General features: G+C 45.7%; 1 protein-coding gene across 1 annotated transcript in view; it reads right to left on the reverse strand.

The window, feature by feature from the left end:
* The window catches only part of LOC105535906 (A disintegrin and metalloproteinase with thrombospondin motifs 17), a 231,163-nt gene that overhangs the window by 79,964 nt on the left and 129,432 nt on the right, over positions 1–21,767 (reverse strand). The window contains exons 10-11 of the mRNA XM_011975158.1: positions 5,347–5,504; positions 2,157–2,316 (exon numbers count right to left, since the gene is read on the reverse strand). Coding sequence (XP_011830548.1) covers positions 2,157–2,316; positions 5,347–5,504 — 318 coding nt within the window. The remainder of the gene's footprint in view (positions 1–2,156; positions 2,317–5,346; positions 5,505–21,767) is intronic.

Raw genomic sequence — 21,767 nt, forward strand, 5'->3', positions numbered from 1 at the left:
TGGCTACCTATTACAGAACTCCTACTTGCTGGGGAGAAGTGGGGGACAAGGAGTCTGGTCTGGAAGACACGCAGACCTGCATCCTCTAGACAGGCATTCCAGAGCCATTCTGAATTTGTCTAGCCAGCCAGCTGGTACTTATGGCGGAGCTCCCACCTGCTCTTGAGAAGCTTTGCTAATCCATTATCCCAGTTGGATATAGCCCTTCTTTTGGGTGTTCCCAGAGCACCCTAAACACTGCATGGCAGGCAGGCCTTTGTCAGGCAGGCTGAGTGACTGGGAGTTATGAGGGTGGCCCTTGGAGCCAGGCTGTCTGGGTTCAAGTCTTGGCTCTATCACAAATAGCATCACAGTGACCATAGTGTCGACAGTTGGCCACCATGTTTCTGCATCTCGGTTTCCTCAAGCAGGCTGGTTTGCTTAATTTCTCTGTGCCTGAGGGTGCCTCAGTGATGATTAAAATAAACAAATATATATGGTGTCCATAGAACGGAACCTGGCAGGTGGCTAACACTTCATGTTAGCTCTACTGCTGTCATTATTATTATTATTTGGGAAGAGTGACAATAAAAGATTAATAGGGAGTCGAGCACAACTATTTGGATCCTGGGCTCCCTGCTGGTCTGTGTCCTGGGCAATTTGTCACGTAGGGATGACTCGAAATCATGGAGACCTGAACTCCACCGCCAGTTCCTGCTGCCCCACATGGCAGCCTTTTGTGAGTACAGAAAGCACAGAACTGCTTTCAGCTGTGGTGGCAGGTCTGACCACTGTGTTAGGAAGCTGGAAGTCATCAGTGTCATAAAAGGATTGCCATCAAGCCAACAGCAACAGAGCAGCCTGCCCCTGACCCCAGGAGAGCCTGTTTACTCTTCCATGTGGGCTATGCTTAGTTTGCGACAAGTTGCCCAAGAGGAAAATCTGGCTGGAATCAGAGGTAGATGTGTTGGCTGGATTTGGAGGTTGAAAGGCCATGTGCACAACGGGCAGCTAAGGGCTGAGGGGGAGAAGGTCCCCCGGGAAGAGGTGCAGAGTGGAGGATGCAGGGCTGATGGTGGTATCCAGAGGCTATGCCAACTGCCGCAGGGCTGCTGCAGGAAGAGGCTAAGCACAGACAGTGAGGGTGGTTGGCCAAGATGCCCAGGAAGGAATTCCTGTGTGTCTATAACTCCTACCCATGAAAAATGGGATGAGTCCCTTAAATGGTAAGCAATGCTTTACATATTGGACATCCAATAAAACTTATCCAAGCAGTTAATAGATGCTCAGGACTAGGGATGGCAGGGGCTATGCCCGGGCTTCCATTTCGTCATCCAACTCTCTGGGCTGGCCTACCAGAGTCCAGGTCAATCTTCTGTCCCAACTCTGAGCCCACTAAAATCCACCCACCCTGTGTTCCATCTTCCATGACCCTGCTATGTTCCCTACTAGGGTGACAGACAGCACTGTACTAAGAAACTGCTGACTCAGAGTTCAGAATGACTTCCTACTGCTCTCTCTCAATGACACAACAATAAATACAATGCCTTGTGGTCATATGGATTCTTGCTGTATGACAGGCTCTTTGGCTCACCCTGCAGACCCTGCAGGGGGCATGAGAGACAACTATCCTATTTTAGAGGTGAGGGAACTCGTGGTAGAGAGAGGAAGTCATTTGCTGAGGTCAAGCAGGAAGTTGTGCAGTCAGGACTCATGCTAGGAATGTTTCACCTGACTTGCAGGACTTTTTCTTTCCATTGTGTCCTGGAGTGAGGTGACTGTGGCCAAGAGGGAAGGGAATTTGGGAGTGGGCAGAGACATGCTTTGGTGCCCCTCCAGCAAGCGGCAACAGTTGAAGGTCTATTCTGTTTATTCCCAGGGTCCACCTGTCACACCCAAGACGTAGTCATACATCAGCCAAACCCCACTTCACCCACAGGTCAGAGCTGGGGGGCCCTGAGCCCCGGGCAAAGCAGCGGTATGGGCATGATCCTAGTGTGGGAGTTGGGAAGACTCTACCCAAGTATTCTACAGAGAGATTTTCAGTGGGGTATGATTAAATTCCCATGGAACTACAGGTTACAGATTTCCCAGACTCTGTGTGCTGGCCACAGATGCCTTTCTCCTTCCTTCAGCAAAACCCCACACCCAATAGGCCACGGCCCACGGCCACTCACCTCCTCCACACTGCACACTGCACCCTTCCCAGCCGCTATGGGTCCAGATGAACAAAGAATCCTGCGGTTTTTCTGGTTCACTTTGATTTTCCGCAGTGTGGTTTACAGGAACAGTGTATTCATAATGAATTCCATAATCTTGGTCGTGAAATAACAACACCTGGATCAGCCGCAAAACAAAAGGCCATTTTGAAAAGGAACGAAGGCCCACGGGATTGCCAAATCTGCACACACAGGCACACCGTGGCTGTTTCTCTATGAGGGGTAACCAGCTCTTTTCTGGGGCTGAAAACAGGTTTGACTGAGGGTGCTCCTTTATCTCAGCCCTGGATTCCTCAGGGACTCAACTTGGGAGCAGGGCGAATGCAAACCATCATCAGGAAGTTCTATTATTTCCTACCCAAGAGAGAGACCAGCTTAGACTAGGAGCTTTAGGATAAGCAACTCTGAAACCTCTCACTGCGCTTTTCATGGAGAGTTGCTCCACGCAGAGAACAGTCCTGCGTGTTCACCCACAAAGCTGCCCTTGCACACAGGAAAGACATGGATAAACTTTTACCTAGAAAGGCATCAGAGCAAGTGCGGTGACTCTACTTCTTTGGAAATGAACATCATCCTTCACTCCCCATCATCAACCACTGCCATGTCAGTTGGTCCAGAGAGTCAGGGGTAAGGCAAGCTCAAGGGCAAAATGCAGCTCACTGCCAGAGGACTTTGGGTGGCATCGGTTTGAGAGTTCAAGGATGCAAGAGGCCTCCACTGCCATGGGAGCCAGGATGATGACTGTACCCAAGGGTGGCAGGAGCCAGGCTCAAGGCTTCAAGCCAGGAGTGCAGTGGAGGTAGAGGGAGGGATCTATCATGTTTTGTGGGAAACTACCATACAGCTTGGAGACCTTGGATCTGAAATCCTAGTCAGCAAGAATATACAGAATAGATGGGTTTAGAACGGCATGTGACAAGTCTTGTAAAGACAGCAGGTGTATGATCAGTTTTATTTATCTAGACACAATGGTGTCAAACAAGCCCTCTTGTAGGAGCTTAACATGGTTTGTCTGTGGATAATGAGTCTTCAAGCTAAGCCTGGAAGCAGTGAGTGCCCCTGGGTCTAAGTAACTAGCAGATTCACTTCCAGCCTGAGACGTCCGAGAGAATGGGCCAGCAGGCACTAAGGGGAGGGTGTGCATGGCCCACCTGACTTGACTTGTGGCAGACCAGGTCAAAGTGTACCAGACAATGGGAGCCATTTCCCTCCAGCCATCTCTCAGTCTCCAAGGCTGAGTTGTGGGGTTGGGCTGCAGTGCTAAGAGCAAACCTAACTGCATCAACATCCACGGCTTCACCAGAGAGACCTGGCGTAACACATTTGGAAAAATGCCTCCAGTTAGGAAAACAAGTCCACCAAAAACCAAACTAGTCTTAGAAAGAGATCTTTATCAGCTCAGTATGAGAATAAGACTGGTGAATTGAGAATTCATATGAAACAAATTTCATGCAATTTTGTAGCCACGTATTTTGTGTGTGTGTGTGTGTGTGTATAATTGGTTTCAAATGCAGGTCCCCATGATTCTTTGGGTGCTACAGATTCTGCAAACAGTGTGTACACCCCAGTTTGGGGACAATGGCTTTCTATATAGAGGCAAAGGGGCACCTCTCATTTTCAGTTTTAAAATCTTCAAGTGACAATCACATTTTGAAAGAAAAGCCATCAATATTAAGCGAGGGCTGAAACTTCAGTTACGGTAGTAGTTGCTTTCTCCGAGTTTTGTTCATCCTGGTCTGAATGAATCCAGGCTGCGTACTTCGCTTTAACGGGCTAACAACTTGCTCAGTTTACAAAAGCTTTTGGTGAAAAGGGAAATACACTCACATTGGTGTTTGCTAGAGAAAGCAAATTCTCATGTTAACAGGTGAGGTTTCAGTACAGGTTTTATGTTTTGCCTCCTCTCTTAGTCCCTCTGAATAACTGCTTTTAACTCGGAATAGGAGGATTTGTTCTGTGACTAGGAAACAATCTTATCCCAGAGAAATGACTTAGGTACACATTATTAGGTCCCAGAAACCTACTTGCAGGAACGTATTTGCAGTGGATTTAGCGGGCTGAGTGGTGCACTGGCAGATTTCTACGTGGTTGAGATTGCACATGAAAACTGCCTTGCCTTTGTCTACCCAGAAATCGTAACGGGGTTAACACCACTATGGGGTAATGCCCACCCTGGGTGCCAGTGCTCCCTGGCAGAGCAAGCCTCCTCGGGAGATTCCCTGGGTAATGGCTAGAAAATCTTTTGGGTGTCAATTAATCTGGAACACTTACAGGCTGCCAGAGATCACAAATTAATGGGGAAGAAGAACTTCCATGGAGAGACTCTGGCAGGCACTGAGGACAAAGTGTGCTTTAATTACAGGGGCACAAGCTGCCACAAATCCTGTTTTCTGGAAGGAGACACAGAATCAATAATGATGAGCTATCAGAAGTTAGCCATGAGAACTCCTGGATCTTGAGAAGGAAGCAGGGCGTTCCATTCCCTGGAGATCTCTGACACGTTTAAAAGCATGCATCACTGATGTTTCAGTGGCTTGCATGGAGGCCTCCCTGAGACAACAGGTAAGACGATGGCGCCCTGGCCTGGCCCAATAGCACACAGGTTTCTGGAGATCATCTGGGGAGTAGGACACCCGCATCATCTGATCCCCCTTCTGGATTCCCAAATGCCTGTTGCAAGCTGGGTCTGTGAAATCTAAGGGATGCTAGTTCGGACCTGGAGTCAAAGTTCATTTGCAAAAGGTAATGATATACACTCTGTGAGGGCAGATCTATGCATCCCACTACCTGATGTGAAAACAGACTTTGAGTGGGGCTGTCTGCTTAACGAGGTCAACTCTCCCTGGCTGCCATCCACGTGGCTAAGCATTTCCTTCTTTGAGGCAGCTCCTTTTGAAAAAGATAGGAGCTCTGCCAGGGAAGAGCCAGGGGAAGCAATGACAGAATTCTGAAGCAGGCAGTGCAAGGGACTGGAAAAGAAAAGACCCAGAGAAGGGAGAGGACTGAGCAGCAGGGGACCTCATAAACCCCTGGAAGCTGGATGCATTTCCTGCCCCCAAGGTACCAGGAAGAAGTAAACTGGAAAGTAAGCTTGTAGACCTCTTGGAGCCATGCCCCCTAAGACAAGTGTGGAAGCCCAGCAAGTTACCATCAAGTGCAGCGGTAGTTTCGTTGGTCCCTTGGCAGAAATCTTCTCCCATAATCCCCTTCTCACATAGCGAACAGTTGTGCCTGCAATCTGGAACTCTCCGGGGAGCTCTATCTTCCAGTCACTGTTGATGGATCCCTTACCGGAGTCTTTGAGAGCTAGAAAGCAAATTGAAGACCAAAGAATCAAGGTGCTGGGGGTGGGGGGACCCAGCCTGTCTTTAAAAGGAATCTGCGGCCCCTGAGTGGGGCAGATGTCTCCCCTTCCACAGGGGGAAGGAGGGAGGCCTGAAGCAAGAGAAAGGGAGTACTCTGTGTACTAAGAACAAAAGCCTGGATTGCAGGGAGCACAGAGCTGCAGATCCCTAGGATCCCCAGGGAGAGCTGTGGGATTGATGGGCACCTTCCAGCCTGGGCTCCTGTCTCGAAACCAACTCAGATAGCTGGGGTTAGGGGTGGAGGGACAGGGAATGGGGACAACCACGGCCTGATCTCATTTCACTAAACTTACCCAGCAGATGGTTTTCTGCCCAATGAATTCATTCCATTTTAATGTGTCCTAGGCTACAAACCAGGTTTTGCTGTTTCAGCAAAACAAATGAGCTCCCTTTCCTATTACCTACCTGGGGCTCTAGGAGGAGAGCAGCCCATCTCCAGCACCTCTTAAGGATCTGATATCCCCATACTACTAAAGTGGATGTTCCTTCAGTCAACAACCATTACTCTATTAAGTATGAATGTTTGGAAATCCTAGCCACCCACAGATGTAGTGGTCACATTCGGCAGCTGTGGATGAGCAGTGGCTGGGGGCTGAGCGTGGCAGGGGAGGGGCACTCTCATACCCTAGCTCTGTGGGTTTCAGGTTCTCACGTTTGCTGGCCCACATCTCTACCAGGGACAGACTGTGTCAGGAGAGGCTGAGAATCAGCATGCTGCTGACTGGCCGTAAGCAGCAACTTGGTTTTCCACACAAGCCATGTATTTACTATTTTCCGAGGCGCTCACTAGGACTTTTCTTGTGTCTTTCCACCTACGGGTGAAGACCATGTAGTTCTCATGAGGACAGCACTCTGCAGTGCCATTCTATTTTGTTGTTGCTGTTGTTATTTAGGAAAAAAAAAAAAATCCCAACAAACTAAAACCTATTCTGGCATTTTAGGAGAAGACGGCAGATGACAAGAGGTGATAGGAAGTCTGTGTCATTTCCAAAAATGGGAACTCCAGGGCACCCTCGGTCCTAGGCCCACACTCCCTACACACGCAGCTGGAGCCCCACGGACACCCCAAATTGATCTACATATATCTCCTTGGGACCCTACTCAGTCTATAATCAACGAAATCAGATTCTGCCACATTGACTATTCTCTGCTTACTGAGGCCAGAAATAAAATGCCCACATTTAATACTGATTTTGGAAAATGAGAGTTGAAACCCAAAAGGGGTTTTGGTTACTGCTGAATTCGTCAGCCCGAGGCTGCGGCAGGCCACAAGCAGCAGAGGGACGCTGGGTAGCCCCTGGCCTCAGCTCCCGTCTCCAGGACATTATGGTCCCAGTGCTCACTCCCGGCAAACACAGAGGAGACGCATGCTCAGGGCTTCTGGTGTTAGAGGGACTGCCAAGAGAAACTGGTTCCTCGCTTCTAGGAACTTTCCAGCAGAGTAGCTTCCAGTGGGGTCTCGTATCCAGGGTGGCTAAGAGAGGCTGAGGATTACAGGACTCTAGGGACAGCTTAGGAGAGAGAAAGCCCTACCACTTGGAGCCGAATATGTTTCCCTTCAAGAAACCTGACCCACAGCTGAAATGTCCTGGCTATGAAAAGGAGGTGAGAATGTTGGGACGCCCACAGTTTCCTCTCCTTTTTCTCTTCTTCTGCCACCATCTGCAAACTGCCATTTAAGGAGCATATTCTCCAGGTTGGCTCTTTCATATACTCTGACCCATTTACTCTTCTCAACATCCCTCTGAATTATTGTCGTCACTTCATGGGTGAGGCAATGGGGCCGCAGAGAAGTACCTTGCCCAAACTCACAAAGCTATTCAGTTGTAGAGTGGAGACCTGAATCCAGTAGACCAGCCCTACTGCACGTATCACTCTGACAACTTTCAATTCCCAATTCTTTAGGTTATAGCATCAGTATAGTTTTATGACTAATGCTGAAATATGCAAAGGTAAGGCCTATTTTCAAAAAGGACAAATTCCAGGCTCTAATTGTTATAGGGTTTCATATTCTATATACTCTTACAAAAATGACTAATTTCACGGATTTCCAGTGTTTCCAGTGAGCCAATAATGCAAATATATACTTGGTTATATTAATTATTAGTGAATGTAGGCAAAGGGTGCATGGACATTCATCGTTCTTTCAAGCTCTCTGCAGGTTTAGAAAATTGTCTCTTGCATATGCATGGTTAAATTTGGTCTATTTGTCACCTTACATGCATGGTATCTATTTGGTCTTAGGATCCAATGTGGGCTGGTGGGAAGGAGCAGACAGAAAAAACCAAGGGGCTAGAGTCCTTTAAGACGGCAGTCCCCAGGACTGATTTTGGGGACTAGGGACTGGTTTTGTGGAAGACAATTTTTCCACAGACCAGGGGGCTGGGGGAAGTGGGGTGGCGGGGGATGGTTTTGGGATGAAACTTTCCACCTCAGATCATTAGCCATTAGATTCTCATAAGGCATGCAGAGCCTAGATCCCTTGCACATGCCATTCACAATAGGGCTTGCACTCCTATGAGAATCTAATGCCCCGCTTCTGATCTGACAGGAGGCGCAGCTCAGGCAGTCATGCTTGCTCGCAGGCCACTCACCTCCTGCTGTGCAGCCTGGCTCCTAACAGACCATGGACTGCTGCTGGTCCACAACCCGGGGGCTGGGGACGTCTGCTTGAAGAAACACCTCAGAAACTATAAGTTACGGGAACAGCAGATGTACCCCTCTTCCCTGCCAGTCCCTCACCCTATTTGGAGGGCCTCCTCACCGGGGGCTAAAGACAGACACAGCTCTTACCCCCAGGGAGCTCACAGTTTGGAAGGGAGACAGAGAAAAGATGAACATAACACAATTTCACAAGCTTTATGGTAAGGTGCCTCCGGGGTCTAGGAATGTTGTGGGACGAGGCAGATAGGGAAGGCTTCCTGGGACAAGCCCGCTTTCAGCTGAGTGTGTAGGACAGGGAGGGAGACAACGCCACCTGCAGTGTGTGGCTCAGCAGCGTGTGGCTGCCTGCGGAGTGTGAAGCAGGACGGTCGTTCCTGACCCTCAGAGGCCAGGACTGCTAAGATCAGTTCTAGGCAGGGTGATGGAGGGAGGAAGGCACTGCGCCCCGTACGGAGAAGCAAGTGGAAGGCGAAGTTTTTTCTACTTTTCGGAGGTTCAGCTGGGAAAAGGAGGCGAGAGATGAAGAGTGGCCTCAGAGGGTGGGAAGGAGGAAGGGGGCTCACTGTGAGAATAAAGGACACCCACGCATGCTGAGGTGGCTTATACAGAGGAGTCAGAGATGAGCAAATGATTTCTTTGAAGCTGTGTGCTGACCACAGTCACACCAGGACCTGCTCCGTAGAACCCATTTCTCTCACAAAGACCAGAGGGAAGCCAGGCAGCTGCTCTCCTCCTTGCTGGGCCACCGGCACAGACCGGCTGACTCCCATATCCACACCCCGCCAGTGACAGACTCCAACATTGGCTGCCCTGGGCTGGGGCCCCAGGCTCATCCCTGGTTCATGGCTTCTGTGAACACCCACTGTGCCCATCACACGGCATCTGTTTCTCCCTCTAAGCAATGGTACCCAAGATTTCTCGTGGGAACATGTTTTTCCTCCTGTCACGTGGGGCTGGACCCCGCAGTTCCAGGCACAGGCCCATCACCCAACCCCAAACAGGGGGACTTTCGTTCACCTTAGAAAAAGGCAGCTTTCTTCCCACAGGGTTTCCCAGAGACTGGACGTGAGCCTGGATCTACCAGCCCACAGGAAGATGTCCACAAAGAGGACAGGCAGGAGTGCCAGTGCGGAGAGAGACCATTTTTCCTGTGACATCATTTTAAGCCTCTGGATCCAGCAGTGCCTGAAGCTGGTACTCAGCAACTGAGAGCTGGGTTTGGCTTTCACACATGCTTTCTGGAGGTTGGGTTAAAAAATGCTAATCACGATGAGGGCAGAGCAGGTGAGGAAAGAAAATTACTATTATGGCTTCCTATAAATAGGCCCCAGATGTTTACCACCAAGCTGAGTATCCAGGGCCTCTGCCCATATCCCAGCACTAACACCTCTATCTTGGCCCTAACCCTCTTACCCCGGCTCTAACCCTCCTATTCCGGATCTAACACCCCTATCCTGGCTCTAACCCTCTTATCCCGGTTCTAACCCTCTATCCTGGCTCTAACACCCCTATCCCGGCTCTAACACCCCTATCCTGGCTCTAACACTCCTATCCCGGCTCTAACACCCCTACCTCAGCTCTCATACCCCTATCCCAGCTCTAACACCCCTATCCTGGCTCTAACACTCTTATCCTGGCTCTAACACTTTAGAGGTAACTCTTTCTCCACTGGCCTTGTTTATGTATTTCTCAGGCCCTTTTTAAAAGATGTTTTAAAGTGACTCTGAATTACAACCTGCAAACTACCCTACTTCCATGCCAAAAGTAAAACATCTGGGAGGTCAAGAGTGAAAAGGCCCAAAAAAGGGCAGGAGGGCACACCTGGAGACGGTTATAAGACCATCCTCAGAAACGCTGCACAGAGGTGGAGGCTGGCCCAGGGAAGCCCTGCTTCTGCCATCGGAGGCCCGACAGTGGGTGGCCCAGCAGCAGCGACTACAGCATGAGGTGGAGGCAGAGCCAGTTGGGCCTTGGAGCCTGCCATCCTCTGATCACCAGAGTGGGGTCTTTCCTGTCTGTAGTGGAATAAGTGGGAGAGGTGTCAGGAAGAGGGCTACTGGAGGCCTCAGAGGAGTCACTGGGTGTGGTCAAGGAATTATGGGACAGGAAAGTGAAAGAGGCTGCAGCTGACGGCCGAACCCCGGCAAGGTCAACTGCTCATCGGGAGGAACATATCGGACAACCGAGTGCTAGTGACAGCCGGCTCTCTGGGGAAAACAGCCTAGAGTTATGGTATATTTGCGACCCAAAGTGTAAATACCCTCACCATGACAGATTTTGTTATCCACCTGGCATCAGTGAACAAGGAGTGGGGAAGAGATGCCTATAACTGGCTCTCACAAGCCACACACAGCTGTGGGGGCACTCCAGTGAATTCTGAAGATGCTTGTCTTTGCTTTGGAGGTCCTGGTCTGCAGCTGATGAGTTGGAGAACTCCTGCACAATCACAACTTGGTTGAGGCCAGGCATGGGTTTGGGGTCAGCTCTCAGAGCCGCAGAAAGAATACGTATACTTTGCATGCCCACGCACTGCCTGTGGCCATCGCCACAGCGGCTGCAAGTTCTGGTGTACTGCAAATGCAGCTTTCCAGCTTAGAGCCTGCACGCCTTTCCTCGGGACAGCGTGCTCGCAGCCACACATTTGTGTATCTCTCAGGGAGAGGAAAACACAGGCAGAGTTATTAGCAGGAGGTCAGCAGATCTAAGAGGCATGGGGGTTACTTCCAGCCTTTTCACTTTGGTGTCACTTAGCAAGATGCCAAATTTGCAGTTTGCTGTGGTCCATGTGAAAAATCATAACTTCCTGCAAAAATCAGAAGTTAGTGCTTGACATCCCTTCAAAAGAGATGTCAGCTCAGAGATTCTGTTGGGATGTCAAGATCATTTTTAACAGTGACTAAATAGGTTCATTGTGGAGTCCCATGAACAATGACTTCATGGGGCCATGTCAACTCCAGAGAGACAATGCAGGTCACCTCCTGCCCCCTTCTGTGGCAGCTTGGTTGTTCTCCTGCCTTGCGTTAGCTGCACAGAGTGGGGTCTGCAAAGGCCTCTGAGGCTGCAGCTCCAGGCAGGAGTCCTTTCCACAGCCCTATGCATAATGCATTTTTTTTTCCTGAAAGACAACCTTCCAAATTAAATGCATTTTTGGCTCTACAAGTTCCTGTCCCCTCAAACCTTGAGCATCAACGAGTATCTCCAAGCCCCCGTTGTCTCTAAGTATTTTGAGATTAATTAGTGTGCACTTGAAATCAGGATATGTTTGGACCCAGAAAAGACTCCATGGAGCAATTAAAATGATTACAAATGCTTTGATTTTATGGGCAATTAACGGAGCAAAGAACAGGGGATTCCCCCAGTGATTTCATTTTATCTGTGATGTCTGAAGTTCTGGTTTGCTGGGGAGGAGATTTTCCCTTGCTCATTTCGCCTGGGCCGGAGATTGGAAGTTTTAAACCGCTATCCAAAACATAACCATGCTCACTTTTGTGGGTTTTGCTCAGAAGCTCTCAACAGTTAGACTTCTATGGGGCACCACATGGGTGGATACACTTTCCTTTGCCACCAGGGCAGAACAAAACCTTTGCAACGAGCTGGAGTGTGAGGTTACATGCAGAACATCCATTTCTGTCTCCGGCTCTTCTTCCTCTCTGTGGACACTCACACACCATCCTGGTCTTCCAGGCACTGTGGGGAAGACCATGAGCCATTCCAAGGAGCGAGGTGGGGGCATTCCTGAGGGAAGGGCATGCTCCTTTTCAGAGCTGGCTGGAGGCAGATGCGAACTCTGACCCTGTCCACATGCGCCTCTCTGGCACAGAGCTGAGCAGAAGCCCGAGTGGGGTTCTTTTAGTCTCTCTCCTTCCTAGCTTCACTGGAAGACCTGACCCACAGTCAACCTACTTCTAATCCTGGCAGCGAGTCAGCTCCTTTTATTTCCACTCGGAGTTCTGCCAGCTCTGTTCTTAGCTATGGATACAAACTGCCCAGGCATTTCCTGTTCCAGGTGGTTTTGAGCAGAAAGCCAGCCAGCGTGGGCTGAAGGTAGGTGGGGTGAAATTCTTCAGGAATTGCTCTCAGCAAATGTGAGAGCAATTCAAAGTTACACTGGGTTGACTTCCAAAGCACCCAGTGCTGAGTGGAAACAAGGCCTTTTTGAACTAACTTTAGAAACATAATGAGCGTGGACCACCTTCAGGCTTGCCCATGTCCATCAGCCAGGCCCTGGAGTCCTGGGATTATGCCTTCTGGATAAGATAAGGCAGGAAGCTGGCTCCAACCTCCCATGGAGGCCCAGTGCTTCTGGAGAGCTGAGCAGTCACCCTGAGACGTTAAACCAATCTCCGTGGCATGCAGGTTTGTTCTGAAGAGCACACAACGTAGTGGTAACAACAGGCAGGTTTAACGTGTATTCTCCCGTGAAAAATCTCCATCCGGCAGTCTCTGGCCATGATTGGACAGAGTAATTCTGAGAGGCTCCATGAATTGTAGTGAACTCAGAGGAGCTGGGGAACCTGGATGAGACACCAAGCCCCTTGGAGCTTCAGCTTGCCCCTCTGTGAAGGAAGCAGAGCAATACCTTGCAGCCCATTTAGGGGGATTAGGGATCAGGTCTCTAAGGCACAGGCGAGCTCAGTGATTGGGAGCCACTATCGCAGATGCCATCGTTCTTTTTTTGTATACATGACCCTCAGGCTTCAGGAGCTGAGGGACGATCACAAGAGCTCATTCTCCTGGGTGGCATCTGCTAGTTAGCACCTGCTGGCCCTAAAGTGAGTTTGAGTGAAAAGTCTGTTTGTACCCATAGGAATCAGAAGTTGAGGAGCGATCCAAAGGATTCTAACATCCTCTGCCATTCTTAAATTGCCATACAAAAGTGGAGATAAGGAAGACACTCCTATTGCCAGACACTTAGGGCTGAGCCAGGTGGAGAAGCCATGCTGGGAAATCTCAGAAGCCAGGGTCGGAAGCCAAGGGACTTACGGGGGCACCTTCTGGGGCTTGATGGAAGAACCACTGATTTGACCTCCAAGCTGAACTACCTCTTGGAATAACCAGACTGCGAATTTTGAATTAGGATGAAAGGTGACATCAGCCTCCCACGGAGGGCCTCCAGTACACTCAAATGCATGGGTTGGGAAGGGCAAGGGTAACTTTTTGGCATGATACCAGGTGGTGGGGCTTCCAGTGCAAATGCTGGTGAGGCTGACCCGATGTCCTTTGATGGGCAAAAGGAGAGGGAGTAGGCTCTTTGTGAATTTAGTGAAAAGAGGCTGTCACTTTGAAGCTGCCAAAAGCAGCAAGAGGCCTTGTTTCAGAATGCAGTTTTAAGTGTTCTATTTGCAGAGTGACAGCTGGGACAGCTGGGGAGGAGAGTGCCAGGCAAGGGAGGGACACTGTCCATGCAGGGGAGGTGGGAAACCACAGGGCAGATGAAAATGCATATGGATGTCAACTCCAGGGATGGCAAGGTCTTACCCTGGCAACAGAAGCACGAGCTGCCGTCACAGCCCCAAGGAGGCAGGATGGATGGCAGGTAACCAAGCTGCGGAGGAGGTGGCAGGGCAGCTTGGGACATGGGGGGATCCACAGAGTGTGGTGCCAGTGATAACCCACGTGGGTGCTTGGAAACGGGCACTCCTGCCTTCCCCAAGGCAGGTGTGCCGGGGGCATGTTAGCATCAAAGCATTCCCTAACTCTTTAATTAACAGGATTGTGGTCTTCATTGTAAACTTGCCTATTAGATATTTGTTTTGTGTCTGTCTCATCAGACTTTGAGTTTCTCAAGCAGAGACCATTTCAAAGAAAGACTCGGACTTTTGCATAGTCTACAAAGGCAGGAATGTGGACAAAGATGTCATTTAAAAAAAATGAGTAATAAAAATGGAAATAAAAGGGTTCCATGGGTAACTTCAATTTAGCTAAAATCATTTTTTGAAACTCGACAAATCATGTCTTACTTTTTCTTTCTTCAGTCTCAATCAGCACTTTGCAACACAGGCTGAGAGGTGATGACATGAGGACAGCTCAGAAGAAGGGTACCTGAGGAAGATCAGCCACCTTGAGTTTAAGTTTAACCCAAGACAGGAACATGGGATTAAAGCTGGCAAAAGGACAGGGGCCACAACATGTTCCAAGCCAGGGAGGTAGGAGCAGAGGCAGCCTCTGGGCACCCTGCTGTCTCCACTTCTGTGTCCAACTCAGAACTCCAACCACCCTGGGGCTCAAGTCCTGGGCTAACCTTTGCTGGGGTTGACGGGGAGGCTGGGAATTGGGCCAAGGATACTCTCAGAAGGTCTTCTCTGGCTAGGAAGGGACTTATCAGAATGGCTTTGCTCATGTATAGTTAGGAAAATCAGTCCAGAATAGAACCCAAGTCTATGGAAAGATGCAGGTGTTTGTGCTTGAAGTCAATGCGCCGGCCACTAGGAATCTGGAATACACAGACCTTAGTGAAACTGGTGTCCTTCTGGGTTTCCATTAGACTTAGGACTGTTGTTCTTTTTCCAGCTAAGAAGTCGTCCCCAGAGCCACAGGCAGCCCAATGGGGCTTCCTGCAAGTTGGCCAATGGCCTGCACTGCCCAGACTCAATCTGCTTTCAGCTCTATGGGGTTACATTGGGGAACTGGTAACCTGCCCAATTCCTCACAACTTCCTTCACTCTTCCATGATCTTCCTTCCTGTCCCAAGCTTGTCTTCCATCATTTTCCTTCCTGTTCCCGCCCCTAATCCACCCTGGGGATGGCTGCATGTTAGTCAAATATGACGGCGCTGTGTGGTCACCTCTGGGTGTTCCTGTCATCACAATACAGGTGTGAAACCAGCCATAACCCGGGAGGAATGACACTGAACCGATTTACCAGACTGATCATCAAAATCGATTCTCAACACATAAATGGTGAGTCAAGTCATTTTTGTTTTACCCAGAAAGCTGTGGGCAGGTTTATCCTCCACCACACGGATCCTCCGAGCTCCAGCGGGAATGATGGCAGCTTCGATATAACCTGTAGCAACAAATGATATAGAGGTAAACCACACCTCCACCCTGTACCAGAGGCCACGCAGCTGCCCCGGCCAAAATCTAGCTACCGAGCCCCCGACAGTGGCTTCAGAAATGGAGGGCTGGTGCAGCTCTGAGAAATCGAGAGAGCCAAAAAAGGAGGCAGCTCTCCTAAGGCCAGAATCTCCCGGCGGCCTCATTTCCAGAGAGCAGGATTTGCATGTTTCAGGTTGAGTGGTGTCCCCCTCCTCTGCCCTCCCCACCCCCCGCCCCGGTAACCAGAACATCAGCATGTGACCACTGCAGACATATTAAGATGACGTCATCCACGAGTAGGTGGGCCTAATCCAATATTACTGATGTCCTTATAAAAAGGGGAAGTTTGGACACAGACATGCACACAAGAAGAATGTCACGAGAACACAAAGGCAGAGATGAAGTGATGCTTCTACAAAGCAGCCAAGGAACGCCAAAGACTGCCAGCAAACCACCGGAAGTTAGGCAAGAGGCATGGAACAGATCCTCCCTCATGACCTGCAGAAGGATCCAACCCTGCTGACACCCTGATCTCAGATTTCTCACCTCCAGAACCAAAAGACAGAAAGTTTCTGTTGCTTATGCCACCTAGTTTGTGGCACTTTGTTATGGAAACCATAGCAAATGAATACAGCCTGGAATTCTATGTGAATGGCACTCCCTGGAGCATCAGTGAAAAGTGGCCCTGGTCTCATTCATCTGCTGGAGGGCCTTTTTCTCTTTGTTGTATTTTGAACTTCCCTGAATATCCATGGGATGACAGCAGAAACCAAGCAATTTGCCCTATGACAAAACTACAGCATTACCTTAAAACACGGTGCACTGTTTCTTGCTTCCGCCGTCTTTGGCCATTTCTGCAGCTATCACACTTGTATAGTTTTGTCCATTTCCTTGCATATTTTTAAGAAGAGTAGGGGGCCAGAACAGCAGGTGGGCAGTGAAGACATGATTGAAGCTGCCAGGGCAGAAGCTGGCAACTGGCTGATGCCTGGTTAATGGGGCGACTGACAATAAATGAGCCCTACATGATGGTGAGACTCTGAAATGTAGGCTGGTAATAATCTTGGTTTGATTTTTATTTGGGATTTAGACAAGAGCATTAGGCATTTGTTTCTGCAATTTAGATGAGGATCTCAACTTAGATTACAAATCCTAGCCGTGTTGTTCCCAATGTGATCACCAGAATCATGAGTGGAGCTGTAAAAAATTAGAAATTTCTAGGTTCAACTATGTGCAGATTATGGAAATACCTATTTTGAGGGGTTTATTTATTTATTCATTCATTTTCTCACAATAAAATGGCTTTATTTTTATTATCAAAATAGTATACAAAAGTTCAAACAACATACAGCAGAAACCCAGAATTGACCTATACCACATCACAACGAGAAAATTACCCCAGGAAAGTAATATTTTGACCAGCCTTTTCAACATCTCTTAATGCATATAAACATACACATATCATTTTATATGAACAGAATATTATATGTACTTTTAAAAGATCAGTATTATACAACTTCAAAATAATTAGTTTTGCTAGGTAATGTATGTCTAAGGTACAAAATTCAAAAATTATAAATGGATCAAGTAGAAAGTATATTGATCTATAGGCTATATGAGGCATTCTATAGCCAGCTACATTTTAAAAACTATTTATAGTAATTTGTATATTGTGGCTGAGTTTCTACATAGCTAACTTAACATCTGCTAATATGACAGTTCTGTTTCTTCCTTTCTAGTCTTTATGCCTTTAATTTCTTTTTTACTATTCTGGCTGCAACTTACAAAACCACATTGTAAGGAAAATGAGATTGTGACATCCTTGTGTAATTCATGATGTCACAGGAATGCTTCCAAAGTTTTCCCACCGAAAGAGATTGCTACTGTGAGAATAGGATAGGTATCATTAATCATTTATCAGGTTAGGGACATTCTCTTTTTTGTTTAAATTTTACTTTAAGTTCTGGGATACATGTGCTGAACGTGTAGGTTTGTTACATAGCTATACATGTGCCACGGTGGTTTGCTGCACCCATCAACCCATCATCTAGGTTTTAAGCCCTGCATGCATTAGGTATTTGTCCTAATGCTCTCCCTCCCCTTTTCCCCCATCCCCTGACAGGCCCCAGTATGTGATGTTCCCCTCCCTGTGTCCATGAATTCTCATTGTTCAACTCCCACTTATGAGTAAGAACATGTGGTGTTTGGTTTTCTGTTCCCGCGTTAGTTTGCTGAAAATGATGGTTTCCAGCTTCATCCATGTCCCTGCAAAGGACATGAACTCATTCTTTTTTATGGTTGCATAGTATTCCATGGTGTATATGTGTCAAATTTTCTTTATCCAGTCTATCACTGATGGGAATTTGGGTTGGTTCCAAGTCTTTGCTATTGTAAACAGTGCCACAATAAACATATGTGGGAACATTCTCTTTTTGAATACTTAGTGTGCTAACAGTTTTTATCATGAAGAGGTATTAAAGTTAATAAAATGTTTTTGTACATCTACTGAAATCATCATACTGTTTTTCTCCCAAACCATACCAAGACCTCAGAGTTGAACTGTGATCACACTTGTCATGGTTTAGATGATACATGGATCCATGTCTTAGCTTTTTTTTTAAAATTATTTCATACATGTGGCGTTTGCTTAGTTTTACATAAACATTTATCATTTTTTTCCCTCACCATTTCTTCCCCATATCAGACCATGCTTCTGGTATCTGTTTTTCTTCCTTAAATGTGAAGGTCCTTTAGTGTAGGTCTCTTGGTTGTTGTAAACTCTCTGGCTTTGTTTATCTATAAATGTCTTCATTGACATTCTCTTGGTTTTGAGAAATGGTGTTCTCGGGCATTTGATTCTAAATTGATTGTTATTTTCCTTCAACACTTGAAATATACTTTTCCACTGTCTTCTGGCTTCCCTTATGATATCAAGAAGGCAGTCATCATTCTGAGTGTCGTTCCTTTCTAAGTGGCCTGTCTCAGCGATACTCCTTGGTGTTCTGCAGTTTCACCAAGACATTTCTGAGCACGGATAATGGGGAAATACCGGTTGTCAAATTTCTCCAGTCACATTTTACCTTTAACGTCTAAGAACTATTAGACTACTTATAGTTTTGTATCAACGTTTCTTGGGACACAAAGCTATATTATTAGTATGTTAATTTTTTCTGATCTATTTGGTTTTCTTTTGAACATCAGAGTATATATGTTTATCTCTTTTGTCTTCTGCAGTGCTTATTTTATCTTTTATTTTTTATTTACCCTGCTTGGATTACTTTGTGCTTCCCAGGTTAGATCAGATCAATCCCTTGCATTGTTTCCTACCTTTTATCTTTTAACTGTTTATTAATTTGTACAAAAACAATGCAACTGGTTTCTATGTATTAATTTTGTACCCAATTTCCTGAATCCTCTTATAATTGTCATATTTTCAAGGTTAATTCTCTTAGGTTTTCAAGATAAATAATAATATCACAATAATATCTACCACAGTAATAGTTTTACTCTTTTGAAATGTTTATGGTATAAATATATATATTTCTCTCCCATTCAAGTACTAACCAGACCTGACTTCAGCTTAGCTTCTGAGATCAGACACATTCAGGGTGGTGTGGCCATAGTTATTTTTCTTTTCTAAATGCATTGGTGAGCACCACCAGAAAAATGTTAAATATTCCTGGAGAGAATGTACACCCTTGTTTTGTTTTTGATTACAACAAGAATGCTTATAGTGTTTCGCTGTTGAATATAATGTGGGCTTACAGTTATATATAATATCTCACATATAACATACTTTATGCATAATATAATCATATTAAAGACATATACGTTATTCTCATATTAAGAGTTTTATCAGGAATAAAGGTTGAATTTTACTGCATGCCTTTTCAGCATCTAAGTGCATAGTTTCCTCTTGCTCTTGCACCTTGTTCTATTAATAGTAAATTATATGAATATATTTACTAATATAAAACTTCATATCTCAGAATAAACCTTATTTGGCCATAGCATATAATTTTAATATGCTGCTGAATTGTTTGCTAATATTTAGAACTTTTGCAACATTATTCCTAAGAATGCTCTGTAATTGTTATTACGCTTTCTTTGTTGGATTGGGTTTTGGTATCAATATTATTCTTGCTTTAATTAGGAGTATTTCTATGCTTCTATAACTTACCTGTGTTGATTTTATGTAGAGTCACAATTGGGAAATTATTTTTTCAATCATTCATTTCAAACAGGTTTTAAACTTATTTACAGAACCGAGCAATGTAATCTCTTATGATTTATTAATTTCCTTTATACTTTATTTCCCTATTCGCTATTATTTTACATATTTGTACTTTCCTACCCCCATTTGGTTCATTAAATGAGCAAACAGTGGAGCTGTATACTATTTAGTTGGATTTCTTCATCCTGTCCCTTACCAATAAATTCTAGTTGTTGTTTCTGTTTTATTGAATGTTTTTCCATAGGCCTGTATATTTATACTTCTACTGTGTAACTTATCAGATGTAATTTAGTCCCTGGATATTACAAAATAAGGAAATGAGAATAATTACAGTACATTCTACTTTCTCACATCCCATTTCAACTTTTATTGTATCATTTTGACATTGTATTAGTTTGTAACATTTACTTTTTACTAAGGTAATTCCTATAGTTGTTTTAGTTTTAATCCTAAAAAGGAATTTAATGTTTGTTATGCATTCTTCTGCCAGTTTCTCTAATAAATTCTTGCTTGCCTCAAATTTGTTCCCTTTGAGATGGACTTATGGGAATTATATTTTCTGAAATATAATACTGTATAGCAAAAAATAATTGTTCATTGTCCTTATCCTTGACTGTCAGTTTGGCTGCTATAACATGTTGGGGTCATACTTACTTTCTCTGAGGCTGTTGTATGAGTGGCTCCATAAAATGTGACCATGGAGAAGTCTAAGGACTGCTGGTTATTGCCCCATTATTAGGTTCTCTAAAATTTAGGTGGGATGCTCAAAGGAGTCTTACCTTTAACGTCTAATAACTAATAGGCTATTCGTAGTTTTGTGTCAACTTTTCCTGGATACAAGGCTATATTATCAGTACATTTTTTTTTTTTCGGATCTATTTGGTTGGTTTTTTTTGGGGGGGCAGATATCAAAGTATATACATTTGTCGCCTTTGTCTTCTGCAGTGCTCATGTGATCTTTTATCCTTGGGACTTTTTGTTTATTTCCATTTTCCCCTGGTGTTTTTCTCAATCCTGTCTTCCGGGTTTCTTACTGCACTCTCATAGTGTTGATATTCTCTGTCTGCTTCCATGTAGACCTGGTTTTTGTGATGGATTCACTGACCTCTCCTACGGTATGTCCTCAGTTCTGCTAAGTCACGTTTCATCTCTCTCTCTTGCTTCATTGCGTCACCGTTTCTTCATTGAGGTCTTGTGTCTTAGCTATGAATTCTTAGTTTCTTTTTTTTTTTTTTTTTGAGATGGAGTTTTGCTTTGTTGCCTAGGCTGGAGTACAGTGGTGTGATCTCAGCTCACTGCAACCTCCACCTTCCGGGTTCAAGTGATTCTCCTACCTCAGCCTCCTTAGTAGCTGGGATTACAGGCGCCCACCAACACGCCCAGCTAAGTTTTGTATTTTTAGTAGAGACGGGGTTTCACCATGTTGGCCAGGCTGGTCTCGAACTCCTGACCTCAGGTGATCCCCCTGCCCCGGCCTCCCAAAGTGCTGGGGTTACAGGCATGAGCCACTGTGCCTGGCCTTTGAGTTCCTATTTTATCAAGGCGACTGTTGATCACTTTTTGAAATTCATGGCAGTAACATTGGGTCACAATTTACATCTTTTCCTTGGTAACATTTTGCCAGGATTTTTAAAAAGTCATTTGCTTTCCTTGTCCCCTTTATCTTTTTCCTATTGCCAGATACTTGTATAGATCCTGTGCTGGTAAATTTATTTCACATTTTAAAGTAAGACAAGTTCTAATCATACTGATTGCTTGCACTAGGTGTGGTAGGGAGAAACAGGACAGTGTTGTAGGCTAACCAGACTTTCCTTGGTTTACAGTAAAATTTGTTAGGACACAGGTTTATTGATATCAGTGAGTTCATTGTCATTTTCCTTTTAAAAAACAACATATATTTTGAATTTATACAAATACATGTGAGTATATTTTCTCACTGTAAGAAGTTTAATACTACACAAACAAAAACAGCATAGTATTTTCATATTTACATTTGTCTCACTTCTATGTTAGCAGTAACTCAATATATCATATTACATTTTCAATTTTTAAAAACATGTCTCAGATATCATATATGTTAATGTATAGCTCTACTTTATTTATTTATTTTTTTGCTTAAATCGCTATGAAGTTTATATAACTACTCGCCTATTAATGGACATTTAGGTTGTTTCAAAATTTTCACTATAAGAAACAATACTATATCATATATGAATATGCACAGAAAACCCCTCAAACCCCTCCACAAAATACTAGCAAGCCCAATCCA

This window comes from Mandrillus leucophaeus, unplaced genomic scaffold (assembly GCF_000951045.1).
Source record: "Mandrillus leucophaeus isolate KB7577 unplaced genomic scaffold, Mleu.le_1.0 Scaffold1511, whole genome shotgun sequence".
NCBI lineage: Eukaryota > Metazoa > Chordata > Mammalia > Primates > Cercopithecidae > Mandrillus > Mandrillus leucophaeus.